The 14,683-nt window shown below is 33.9% G+C and overlaps 1 protein-coding gene across 1 annotated transcript; it reads right to left on the bottom strand.

Annotated features, from left to right (window-relative positions):
• Nucleotides 1-10,680: 10,680 nt before the first annotated feature.
• LOC108470702 (pentatricopeptide repeat-containing protein At4g32430, mitochondrial) lies at nt 10,681-13,821 on the bottom strand. The gene has a single exon (XM_017772137.2). The coding sequence runs from the start codon at nt 13,509-13,511 to the stop codon at nt 11,214-11,216; it is 2,298 nt and encodes a 765-aa protein (XP_017627626.1). The 5' UTR covers nt 13,512-13,821; the 3' UTR covers nt 10,681-11,213.
• Nucleotides 13,822-14,683: the final 862 nt, after the last annotated feature.

The following is a 14,683-nucleotide window of genomic DNA, read 5'->3' as shown; positions in this document are numbered from 1 at the left end:
TTGAAAGCTTACTTTACGTGTTTTTCAATTGTTTTATAGATTATCGAAGCTACCGAAAGCTCGGGGATCGTCGAGGATCATCACCACACTATCGAACTCTATTTTGGTACCTTTTGAAAATGTGAATATTCAAGTATGGCATGTATAGGCTAGAAGTATTTGAATATGATTTGTGAAGTGTATATCATGCCATGTGATATGGCTAGATTAAAGTTGCTATTTGGTTTGGTTTTTGGTATATAAGTTGTGTTAAGAAATGGTACGTTTTGAAGTGCATAATTGGCCTAGTGAGAAATGGTCAATTTGGTAAGTTAGTTATTTGAATTAGTTATGGAAATGGTATGATTTTGATATGAAAAATGGATGTGAAAAATTGGGATAATGACATGTATGAATAATAAGTTTGGTATGTGATTTTGGTATATTTTGGTTTGGATGATAAGGATTATATTGGTTGGTGATTATATGACATGAAGGATGTATGTTTTGTGATTGAAATTGGTTTAAATTATGGTGCAATTGTGCTTTGATTTTGGACATGTAGGGATGACCATTAAGGGTGGCAAATTGGCTTTGCAAATAGCCTATTTGTAACACCCCGAACCCGAGACCATCGCCGGTGTCGGACGCAAGGGGTTAACGAGCTAAATCCTCTTAAAGCACCGACCAATTTGGCATTTCCAGACAGGCTGGAAAACTGTGTCACTGTCGCCTTAAAAATCATATCTCGAGTTTCAAAACTCGGAAACTGGTTCCGTAAATTTTCCCTGAATTTAGACTCATATATCCTTCCATGGATTTATTTCTAGGATTTTTGGTCGGGCCAATTGGTACAGTTTATTAGTTAAAGTCACCCATATTACAGGGATCGACTGCTCTGACCTTCGCGCGTTACAAATTGAATATCTCTCTGTACAGGGCTTTAATACTGATTCCATTTGTTTCTAATGAAACTAGACTCAAAATGGAATCTGCACATATAAGGCATGACTTCTAATTCTTTCTGGATGATTTATAGTAAATTTTTAAAGTCACGACAGGGGACCCAGAAACCGTTCTGGCCCTGTCTCACAATAACTTTAATAACTCTTAACATGTAACTTCTATGACTGTTTCGTTTCTTCCATATGAATGTAGACTCATCAAGGTTCAATTACATAACTTATTCACTATTTAATACCATTCCTACAAATTTTGGTGATTTTTCAAAACCACACCACTGCTGCTGCCAGCATCTGTTTTCAAGGTAACCTTTACTAATTTCATGATTTCCACGATTCAATTGGCCCTTATTGCATACATAGCACAAAGTGTGATCATGATTAACCATTCCAATGGCTAATCTTTTCAAAACAATTCCATACCCCATAATTATCATCATACAAACGATTATAGAATCATACTAAAACGTATATAAGCCATTTTCGCATGGCTATCCAAGCTTACACAAAACCGAAAGGTACATGACTTCAACAATAGGGTAGTCCTATACATGCCATTTCAAAGTTCAACCAAAATTATACCAAAATGGAGGCTTTGATAGTGTAGATGACTTCGACTTTAATGATCCCGAATCCGATCGCTAACGAGCAAAATCTATAAAACAGAGAAACAAAGGAACGGAGTAAGCAATTTGTGCTTAGTAAGTTTGAGCCATAATTTACACACAACCAAAGTATAGCATTCAAGTAGCTAAACAATAATTCATATGCACAATTTCTCAATGACATGCTTACTACACAATCCCAACTCTTATATTCATACACAAATAACGGCTTAGTTAAGGCCGATAACTCGTTTATCATTGGAGCAAATATTCATACGCACTTACTCCTAGTGTGCAAAGCACACACAACACATACCTTGTTGTTGGGAATTTCACAAGTGCATTAACTGAAAATTTTCCAGCAAGCTTATAATTTTCAAATCACATACCTTGAGTTTAACGGATATAGCTACTGTTCAAACGCCTTGGGACATAGCCCGTTATGGTAACCCGCACAAAGGCCTTCGGACTTAACCCGGATATCACAATTTGCACAATTGCCTTGGGCTTAGCCCGGATATCATAACTCTCCCAATTGTCTTGGGCTTAGCCCGATATCATAACTTCGCACAATTGCCTTGGGCTTAGCCCGGATATCACTCGAACATTCATACACATCTTTGTTTCAATTTCATAACACAACTTTTATGCACAATTCACTTAGCAAAAATATCATTTCGGCTCAATGGCCACATACAAAGGCACAATTTCGATTGCTTATTACTTCATTCAATCGAATCAAAATCTAAGTTTCGATACTCGAAAACTTACCTTGGAGATTATCGAGCGCTTCCAACGGCTATTCAATCACCTTTTCTTTTCCTTTATTGGAGCTAGTTCCCCTTTGCTCTTGAGCTTAATGTTAACAAATAAATTGATTTAATTGTTTTGAATATCAAAAGGGGAATCCAAGGTACTTAGCCCTTATAAGGCCGCACACACTTACATCCACATACTTAAGCTCAATAATTATAACATAGCATCAAGCACTCATATGGCCGATTATACTTAGTCATACTTGCATAAATCAACAATAAATTTGAGATTTTCACACCATATAAGTACTAGGCGAATATACATGCAAGTTTCACAAACATTCTTCAACCATTTCTTCTTTAAACAAACATATTTATCATTTACTTCATAACCAAATCATCATGTGCAAACACATATATACATATAGGTGCAAGGCAATTTCAAGGTGTTCATAACCATCCAAAACACAAATTTTAACTAACATGCAAGAAACATAAACCATGCTCATGAGCATGCCATGGCGAATACCTCACACACCATACTCCTTTTAAATTTTTGGTCATGGTTAAACAAAGGACTCAATGCCCTACTCAAGAATACTAAAAGAAATTTCAAGAGTAGTCAATCCATCATTGCATGCATCATCATCAAGCTTCACATTTAGCATGCAATGGCTTTATCACAATATCAACTTTGACCAAATACCACTTCCATGGCATAACAAGGATTTGAACCATGGCTAACATGAACATCAAGTTGGCAACTAAAACATGCATGAATCTCATGACACAACCTCATACATACCTTAATCTTGATGCAAGTTTAGCCAAATCTCCTTCTAGATCTCTTCTAAACAAAGAAAATGAAGCAAAAATCTCTTCTTCCTCTTAGTATTTTCGGCCAAAAAGGAGAGAACAAGGATGAACAAAATTTTTTTTGTTTTCTTTCTTAGTTGCACGGCAATGGGGGGGGAATGCTACACTCTCACACACATTTTTTTTTGTTTCTCTTCCCACATCTAATTATTAATCATTTCTTTCATGCTCCATTAACAAAACATGTTTCAACATGTTTTCTTTGCCCATAAACCATGTCATGGCCGCCACCACCTATAAAGGGGAATTTGACATGCAAGTCCATTGTTTTGCATGCATGCTTTAATTAGTCATCACACATTTCCCTATCGTACTTTCAAAGTTCACTACTAAGTCCTTTCTAGTGGAATTCACCTTTATAACACTAAATCAATCATCAAAAATGTCACACATGAGCACACACATATTATAGGCATCAAAATAAATTTTAAATTATTTTTATGCCTCGGTTTTGTGGTCCCGAAACCACATTCCGACTAGGGTCAATTTTGGGCTGTCACACTATTTTTGTCCACAAGGGCGTGTGTCTCAGACGCGTGTGACACACAGTCATATTACACGGCCGTGTGTTCCCAAGGGTAGTCCTTCAATTAAAAGTCAGTCTTGAGCACGGCCTAGACACACGGGTTCATCTACTGGCAGTGCGAGTGGCACACGGGCTGGCACATGGGCGTGTGGTCGGCCGTATGGCCAAGTCAGTAGCCTCCCTAATTTTCACGGCCTGGCACATGAGTGTGTCTTGTGGCTGTGTGGATAAGTCAGAATGTATGCCCTGTTTTGCCACAGCCTAGACACACTGGTGTGTCTAATGCCTTGTGAGGCACACGGTCTGTTCACACGGGCGTGTGACCTCTGTAACTTTGAAAATTTTGTTAAGTTTTGGAAAAATTTTGTATGTGCTCGGTTTAGTCCCAACCCTTCCTAAAGCATGTTTAAGGTCTTGTTGACCTAAGAAATGGACTTTATGATGATGTTTGACTATGATGCTATGATGTGTGGATGATGTATGTGAAGTGATCATAAAATGTTCTGTTATGTCCGGTAATACCTCTTAACCCTAGTCCAGCGACAGATACGGGTTAGGGGTGTTACAGATAATGTACCGCATTCGGTACTACTTGAAGTGTAAGAATGGGTGGGAGTTTTTAAACCCTAAATGGAGTGTAAGGATGGACAGAGATGGTGTGTAGAGGCTGGTGGGTAGGACTCTGTTACTAGTTACTGTATGCATGACTATTACTGTGATGGGGTAAGGCCCTAGTGCATAACTGATACTGAATACTGAAACTGAACTCGGCTAAGGCCCAAACTGCTACTGGAAATGTAATGGGCTTAGGCCGAGATTACATATGATTGTTAACTACTAATTGACTGTATGCATGTTTTCTGTGGGAATTACACACTGAGTTTACGTAAATTCACCCCTTTCTGTTACACTTTGTAGGTAATCCCCAGACTTGACGGTTCAGTACAGCAAGGACTCTATGGTGACCACTTGTTTATCGCATTGTTTAAACTTCATTTATGGTTTTATTCTCTATTTTTATGGGTTGTTTAATGTAATTTGGTCTGTTTGCTTTTGTTTTGGGTTTAAACTGTTTTCACGAGATTTTGAACTGCAACGAAAACTCAGTTTTATTTAATCAACGTTTTCCTAAATGCGAATGATTTTCTTCAACTATCACAGTTTAAAAGCTTTTGCTACGAGATATATTTTTAAACGAATCAAATTAGCGAGGAAAGAAGTTTTGAAATTGACGAGAGATTAATAAAAGCTAATAAACGGAAACAGCTTTAACTTGATGAATTTGATTTTCAAATTTCATTCCATGTGACATCGCCAGATTCGGCCATAACATCTAGGCCAAGTTTGAGGTGTTACAAAAGCTATGGTTTTGAGATAAAACTCAAGGAAAATTCATGGAATTTTTTTTCTTTTCTTTTCTTTTATTTTTGCTGTCCCAAGATGCTGCTATTTAGCCTTCCATATGTGTAGAAAATTCTACACATTTCTTTTTATTTCAATTTAGTCCATATTTCACCAACCAATCAAATTTCACCACATTTTACCCTTAATTTCCAAAAATTCTAATTTAAAAGGAAAAATTACATTTAGGTCCCTCTTCCATAAAATGGGAAAATTACACTTTGATCCCTATACTTTTCACTTTATTCAATTTAGTCCTATATCAATTTTCCAACTTCACATATCAATCATAAAAAAATATTTCTTAAATTTTCACCCATTTTTCAAAATGGTAAATTTACACTTTTAGTCCTCTAACTTTTAAAATTTTGAAATTTAGTCATTACTAAATTTCATCATTCATACTTTCTTTCCAAATACTTAATTCACCTTTAAAATACTTGTTGTTTCTTAGAAACTAAAATTTATGGGTATTACAAGCTACCCAAAAAAAAAATTTAATACACTTCACAACAGGTTTTAGTATCTATTACAAAAAAAAGGGGAGTATTTCCATATTTAGCCCATCCAATTTTACATGCTCTTTGGAAGCTTTTTAGCATGCCTAATTAAAAAAAGGGACTTTATGTGTTTGGACCCTAATTTCTTTAAATTTTCTTTAAATACCATACTCATTTTGAGAATAAAGTAAATTTGTATTTATAATTTTTGATAAGGTAAATTTGTAATTTATACTATCTAAATTTTTTTTATTTTGTCCATATACCTTCTCAATTAATCAAATACACATTTACATTAATTATTGAAATAATATTTTTATTTTTATTTTTATTTTTATTTTCATTAGAAAGAAAATATAATAAAATCATTACAGTATTTAATAAAATTATATATTAACATGAAAAATTTTATTTACTTTTTAAAATCATATATAATATTTTATTTTTCTTTTGAAACATTAAATAATTTTATACATATTTTAACTATTTTTAATTAGAATTTTTTTGACATTTAGACTTTAATTTTTTAAAAACATATTTTACATCTGCAATATGTATAAATATTTTAAAATTCAATTTTGTATATTATTAGGAAACTTATATAGGTTTAAAATCATAATATGCCGACTGAGTTGTAGTTGGTTGGTATTGACATTGTTGCCAATACAAGAGAATGTGGATTTGAATGCGTTGAAGTACATTTTTTCTCTTATTTAAGGTGCATTCAAATTGCTTTGTATTAATTTTATTTCAAAATATAGTTAATAATTAAAAATAAATAAAAGATTTCATTTATATAATAGATTGTTAATAATGACTACAATTATATATAACTATTGTTATATCATAGATTATAATAAAAGATATAATATTACATAATATTATAATTTTTAATCATTGATGCATGTATATAAACTATTAATATATTATATACTATATGAAATGATATAACATTATATAATATAGTAAGAAGGTTAACTTTCAAAACGCGTCTGAAAAATATAGGGACTTAGAGCATATTTCAACTAGTATAATAACAAACGATGATATATAATAATAATTAATATATAATGTCCTACTATTATATATAACTATGATTATATTATAGATTATAATAAAATATATAGTATTGATATTATAATATTTAATCATTAATGCATATACATATAAACTATTAATATATTATATACTATATGATATGATATAACATTATATAATATAGTAAAATGGCTCACTTTCAAATGTAGGAAAGTATAGGACTTAGAGCATATTTCAACCAATATAATAAACAATAATATCTGATAATAATTAATATATTATGTATTACTCTACTATTATAGTATGTGGTATAGTATTATATAATGAAATAATATATTTTATAAGTATTAATATAATAACTATTATTATATAGCATCAATAGTTGTGTAATTTAGTATATTAAAATACATGTTTATAATTATAATTAACAATATATAAAATATTATTAAAATTTTAATATCTTAATAAATTATCATTTTAAAATTAGATTTAAATTGAGCTTTAATTTTTACAAATTGTATTTGGGTATTGAGTTTAACTTCGTTTTATTTTGGACTTGAGATTTAGGCTATAATTAGTTTATTTTAAGTTCGGATAATAATGAGTATAATATTTGGGTTTGAGCTTAGTATAATTTATTTGGATTTTGAAATAAATATTTTAGAATATGAGTATTAGGTTTATAAATTTAATAAGAAAGATAAAAAGTTATTCAATTGTTAATGTAATATAATAATGAACAATAAAAGATATTTTTTTAATTTATATAATATTATAAAATAATAAATTTTACATATAACACGCATTTAATTGTTTTATGAAAATAACTTTATTAAATATATAATTTATGCTTTTTATAAGGCAAATTTGAATTGTGTTGTCATCGTTTGAAAGTAAAGTAAATTATTACATTCAAAATTAAAATATTTATAACTTATAAAATTCAAAATTATTTGAATACGTCAGAGCCTGCTCGGCTCGATCCGAACCCGAATCTGAAAAAATCCAAGCTCGAAAAAATTTATTTCTAAAAGGGCCTGAGCCCGAGAAAATCCAAACCCGAGAAAACCTGAGCAAGAGTTGATCCAAGCACGAGAAAATTCGAATCCAAAGTAAGCCTAATCCGAACCTACTCGTTCGCCAGCTTTAGAAAAGAGGACTAATTTTCTTTAAAATGAATGTGAAAGACTAAATTCCAAATACACAAATTGTATAGGATTTAAAGTATGTTTTAACTTTCAAATTTTTACTCCATAATTTCGTAAAAAATAAAATCAACTTAACACGAAGTACGATAACTATACTAGTTTAGAAATTTTTTTTTTTTCATTTCAGTTGAGCAAGTTACTATATAAACTTGAAACAAAATCAATAAATAGCATTAATTTAGAAATGCTTTTCTTTTTATGTCACACCTCGAATTTTGGGGTTAGAAGTTCTTAGGTTTTATGGTTAGGGTTAGTGAGAAGGTTACGCTAATGTGTTTAGTTGTGCATTTAAGTGTCAAAATGGACTTGTTAGTTTAGTGGTTGAGTGGGTATTAATGTACATTAAGATTCTAAGTTCAAGTCCTTGTGCATTTTGAATGTTATATATTTATTTATCTTTTCTATTATTAAATAGTGGATTGTTTGGTGTTTTAAAATAATTATTTAATTTAAGTATTTGGTATTTATTTTATTTTTTTTGTTATTATTTAATTTATTATTTTTCTTTTCTTTTCTTTTTTCTTTTGCACATTTTTTTCTCTTTTTCTTGGTTTGGTTTTTTTTTTAATCGGTGGTGTGGTAGTCGGCAGAGCTCCATTTTTCTTTATCGTCGAGTCGGCATCAGGACTTTCGATCATCAAAATAGGTGTGGGTTCTGAACCTTTCTATTTTATTTGCGAAATCTAATTCGAGTTTGCGAAAAGTCAACTATGGATGTGTTATCATTATCTTATGCTTGGAATGTTTATGGTTTTGTATAATTTTGATCTAATGAGGACCGAAAAGGATTTCGTGGTTGAAAGCACGTGTTTCAAGGCTATTCTAGGGTGGTTTCGTGACCACACAAGCGTCCACACAGGCGTGTGACGACTCACACAACCGTGTGCTTTTGGGAATTAAGGTTCCGAGTGAAATTTGGGTACCACATGGTCTGGCCACACTATCGTGTGGCTGATTTGGGGATTTTATCGATTTTCACACGACCGTGGCCGTGTGTGTTTGGAGATTAGGATTTAGGGGGATTTGGTGCCACACGGCCTAGCCACACGGCTGTGTGGCTGATTTGGGGATTTAAGGTTTTTACACGGGCGTGTGTTTTGGGCACATGGTAATGTCTGGTGGGCACACGGGCGTGTGAGACTCTCATACGACCGTGTCAGCTCTATACTCAAATTTAGTGCAATTGGACAGAGAGTTACACGGCCTATTCCCACGGCCATGTCCTTGGTTTACACGGGCTTGTGCTTCAGGCATACGACTGTGTGCCTCTCTTCACACGAGCGTGTGCCCCTTTTTACACAGGCATGTGACCTCCCACACGGCCAGGGTAGACGGACGTGTGGTCGTAAGACACTTATATTGGTTCTACGTGCGGTTTTGGTCTAAAAATGTGTTTGCGTGCTTTAACCATTGGCTAAGCTTAAACAAGGGCAGTTAAGACTCTATTTTGGGCTACAGCTTAAGTGCTATTTGTGATCGATGAGTGTAATGTCTGACTCTGAACTTGATTAAACAGGGTGTGTGTGTGTGTGTGTGCATATCTGTTCTGTTTGAATGTTTGATACTGTGTCACTATTCTGTGAGATTGAATCCATACATGCACTTGCATAAATTGTTTTGGGTTGGGTTGTGAAGAGAAGGAGACCGGTTCGATCGATTTGGCGCTTCTCTGCAACTTATCTGTATGACGATTTATCGTCTTATCGCGCATGCGTCGACTTTACTACGCACTATTATCTAATCTGGCAGTTTAACTGCAACATGTCTATACAGCGGATTATCGCATTGCACCGCACTGTATGCACGTTAGCTATGCTATGTACCACTATTTGATCTGACAATTAAGCTGCAAATTACCGGTATAGCGGTTTACCGTATTGCACTGTACCGCATGTACGTTAGCTACACTATGTATGTATATCTGATCTGGCAGTTCAACTGCATTTTGATAAGTCATCGTTGTCGGGCAACCCGAGATGAGCTTATATGGTGTGTAGGGTTGGATGGGCCCACTTGGTCCTAATTAATGTGTTTGGTTGGATGAGCTTTAACAAATCTTTTGGGGTGTGATCGAGGGATGAAAAGGTGTGTTGGCTGAATGGGTGGGTTTTTATTTGACTGCATTTCATCCAGATCTGTCTGTGAATTCTGACTGAAAGACTAGTTGTCTGTGATCGGTTTGTTTGATTAGCATTTGTGATGAAACTTGGTGTGAACTTAATGTGCTCTGATTGTTAAGCGTTGTTTGGACATTAGTTCCAGGTATGCTTTCTGGTTCTGTGTGTATTTGAAATTCTATTGCGCTTCTGATTTGGATACTCTATTTCTATCTCTGTTTTTTATTCGAACTCACACTGAGCTCGAGTAGCTCACCCCCTCTTAGTGTTCTCCTTTCAGGTACTCTTCTGAATTCTGACGCTAGGTTCGGTATGCGGAGGTCTCAGACAGTCTCGGAGTAGAATAAATTATCAGTTTGTATTTTCAGTTTCTAATTGATATTTCAGTTTTGAACTGTAAGATTTTATAAAAATGAGGTACAAATTCCGTTTTAAGTTTTTAGTTTTAATCTGATGATTTATATTACCTCAACTGTAATTTTACTGTTTGTATTTTTAAAGATTAAATGTTTCAGTTTGACGTGACAACCTGTTTTTAGGCCAGATTTAGGGTGTTATATTTCATTTCATAATTAATCTAAAAAATTAAGTTTGAGTGATAATACATTCATGACTTGAGGTGAAAAAATTTGTTTAGACGTTTCGAAAAAAAAAAACACTTTGCTTAAGCAATAATATTGTTGAATTGAATGAGAAAATGTATCATCGTATAATTTGTAGATCGTTAAAAAAGAAAAATAACTCTTCAACTTGAGGAATTACATACCACAATCTAATCCTGCATTTATCGATTTAGTTAATTGTAATAAATTGTACCTGAATTATATAAATTGAAGAATTACATACCAAACTAGCTTTTGCTCCCTAATAGTCATCTATCAAATTAAATTAAAATGGAATTGTAGGTGACACAAATTATGAACAGCTCCAATGTTTTCCTTGCTTCAAAGTGCGCAGTTTAATCTGTCTTGGTTGGCTTGGGATGTCTGAGCCCATATCTAGTTTGAATTGAGTTACTTGTAAGGTAGAGATGGAAGATGTTTTTCTTGCAAATCTATCTCTGTCAAGAAGTAGAAGTGGACTGAAAGAATCCATGTCGGCAAGTGTATTCTGTTTTCATGCAAGAGCTGGAATACACGTAGTTTGGTCAGTTCACATGTAAGCAAATAATATTCTCTTCGAAGAATGCACAAGAAGAGAAGACATTAAGAACTAGTGCAAGTACAAAAAAGGATTCCCCAATGGCTCATGTTATAATCTCATTGGCATTGCCATATATTCTCTGCCTGTTTTTCCCTCTCAAAAGTTTCATTTGTAATCCCAGGCATTCTGCCATTTTGCATATCTCTTCGGACCGCGGATGGGATCGGTCTCCTGAGGAGAACCCATGCAAAGACATTGAACTCTTGACGTCACCAACATCCACCCAACTAAACCCCACTTCTTTCCTTACTCCCCTTTGTCTCATCATTTTCCTCACTTTCGCTACCTTCTCCCACTTCCCCTTCTCAGCATACAAGTTTGACATCAACACATACGGGCCAGACTCATTTGGCTCCATTTCCATCAAAGTATCAGCTACCCTCTCACCCATCTCTAGATTTCCATGTATTGTGCAAGCCCCAAGAAAGCTTTGCATCATAGACAATCCTGGCCCTCCGGGAGTGCAGCCCATTAGCTTCTCCGCCTCTTCCAATCTACCTGCACGGCCCAACATATCCACCATACAAGAATAATGCTCCGAGGATGGTTCAATCTGATACTCTCTCAGCATTGAGTCAAAGAGTTGTCGACCAATATCAACCATTCCGTTTCTGCCACAAGCTGTTAGTATGGAAAGAAAGGTAATTGAGTCAGGTTTCACTCCTTCCCTTTTCATCTCTTTGAATGAAGCCATCACTGAATCATAGTTTCCATGCCTTGCATGAGCAGATATAAGTGATGTCCAAGCAAACTGGCTCTTTTGAGGAATCTCACTGAAAACTTTTTCAGCCTCAGAAATGCTCCCACGTTTTGCATACATATCGAGCAGAGCATTGGACACTATTGGATCAGTATTCAATCCAACCTTTATTAGATGTAGGTGGCACCACTGACCATGTTTTAGAGATACGTGTTCACAAGAACCAATTGCATTCAAGACACTACCAAACGTGTATTGATTTGGCTTACATTCTCTAGCTGCTGACAAAAATGTCCTCAAAGCTTCTATCAACATTCCATTTTGAACATATCCCGAAATTAAAGCATTCCATGAGACAATCTCTTTAGATTCGAGTTCCTTAAAAACCTTAATAGAGTCTTGTATCAACTCAAACTTAGCATACATGGTGATAAGGCTGTTGCAAACGTTTGATTCTATCAAAAAGTTACCCTTTATACAACACGCATGAACCATTCGGCCTTCTTCCACTAATTTCCCAGTGGTTATGGCATGGATCAATCCAACATATGTAACATCATTAGGATAAACAGAATCTGATCGCATTTCATTGAAGTGGTGTAATGCATCTTTTTCATCAACAGAAATCATTGTAGTCCATGAGATCACGTTCCGCTCATTCATTCTTCTGAATACCAATTTTGCATCTTCAACAACCTCACACTTTGCATACATTGACATCAAAACATTACAAACGGAAACATGTGGACCGTGCCCTCTCTTTATACAGAGACCATGAATCTGTCTTCCCACCTCTAAGTTCCTCTGATGACTGCAAGCTGAAACTGCACCAGTAAATGATACATTATCAAGCTTCATTCTTTGTTTCACCATTTCAATAAATGTACAAATTGCTTCTAACCCATAACTATCCTCCTGGCTATACCCCGAAAGGATCGCATTCCATGAAACCAAATCTTTATTTGGCATCTCATCAAATATCCTTCGAGCTTCCTCTAAACGCTTCCACCTTGCATACATAGTTATAAGGGCATTTCCCACAAACACCTCGTTATCTAATCCAGATTTCATTACAAAAGCATGCAACTGCAACCCTAAAAGAAAGCCTTCGAGGTCCAAACAGAAAGAAAGGGCAGTGGTACAAGTTACAGCATCGAAAGCAACTCCATTCAGATTCATTCTCAAAACAAAATTCAAGGCTTGTTCACTTTTTTGAAACCCAGAAAGCAAAGTATTCCAGGAAACTATATCGGGATCATTTAAGCCCTCAAAGACGCACAAAGCCTTATCAAACTGCCCAGATTTAGAATACATATTCATTAGTGAATTTGGTACCGTAATGAAGGACATGAGACCAGAGGTGATAGCAAATTTGTGAACCTGGGCCCCCTGTTTTGAATCACTGCACGATCCCTTGAGAGCCAAAGCCAGTGTAACTTCATCGATGGCATTAAATTGGGCAGATTTAAGGAGTAATTTAAACCTTCTAAAGGCGTCAAAGGGGAGATTAACAGGGTAAAAGGGGGTTGGGTTTGAGTGAGGAATTTCGTCGAGCAAGTGGTGAACATATTTAGATGAGTGCAAGTTTGCTAAGAATGTTGACCTATGGTTGGTGAGATAACGGAATTGGCGAGCAATCATGAGAGGTTCATAAGAGACAGTTATTGAAATCAAAAGAAAAATTAAAGCTAAACCTTAAACCCTTCTAAAACCCTCATCCTCTTTTTTCTTCTTCCAACAATCTGAGCCATGGAACTAAACTTGTTAAGGCCTAACCAATATCCCAATGAAATGGGATTTTGAATGATGCTACGAGTTTTCCATCAAATCGAATAAAATTTTTTTGAATTAATTAAGCTAACAAATTTTATTTTATCATTCTAATTTGATTTGAAATTTTCTTAAATCGAGTTGAGTGAGATAAAATCAAATTAAATCAAATATATTTGTTCGAGTTAATTTTTTTTAAAAAAATAATTTTGGATCATTATAATCATTGTCACCCACCATAATCAGATTTGTCAATCGTAATCAAATTTATTATTAATTTTCATCCCTCATAATTTATTTATTAATATTTTATATACGGATTAGCTTCTTTACTTCATTAATTATCTTTTGATTATTGTCATTATGTATTTTGAAATTAAAAATATATTAAATCTAAAAAATGTGATTTTAATAAAAGTTATCTTAAAAGATAAAATGTGAAATTAATATCAACATAAAATTTTAACACGAATATTTGAGGACATCATCAATAATCCAATTTTAACAAAAATATATAAAAATTCAATATGACTAAACAATTTAATAATATAATAGTACAAAATGTGAAATTTAATTTAATAATATAAATAGTAGATAAAAATAAAATTATTACTATTTTAGGTTTAAGGATTTTTTTTAGATAATTTTAAGTTTTGATTTGGGGTAAAAAGTGAGAAGTAAAAATTTTGGAGGGAAATAAAAAAATTTAGGGGTTGAGGGAGTAAAATTTTGGGAAGGGGGAAATGGATTTGGGGTAGAAGGGAAAGAGATGGGAAGGGAGTAAAAGTTTTGGGGAAAAGTAAAGAGGTTTGGGAGTTTGAGTAAAAATGTAAAATATTATAGTTTGGTATTCGATTTATTCGAATTCGAAAACCAAAATCGATTCGAACTCGAAATTCGAAAAAGAAATTGAGTTGACTTGAATAATTCAATTAATTCGAATAACTCGATTCGTTTAATTTGAAATTTGAAGTTTTTTTTTTTTATTTTTTCTAATTGAATCAAGTTTTGCTCACCCCTAATGCGCAGTTTGGTTTCTAGGT

Source organism: Gossypium arboreum, chromosome 7 (genome assembly GCF_025698485.1).
Source record: "Gossypium arboreum isolate Shixiya-1 chromosome 7, ASM2569848v2, whole genome shotgun sequence".
Taxonomy (NCBI): Eukaryota; Viridiplantae; Streptophyta; class Magnoliopsida; order Malvales; family Malvaceae; genus Gossypium; species Gossypium arboreum.
The sequence above is the reverse complement of the archived record's forward strand: the minus strand, read 5'-3'. Positions and strand labels throughout refer to the sequence as shown.

Excerpts from the sequence above, each read along its gene's own strand:
- LOC108470702 (XM_017772137.2), bottom strand. The coding sequence starts at position 13,511 with ATGATTGCTCGCCAATTCCGTTATCTCACCAACCATAGGTCAACATTC.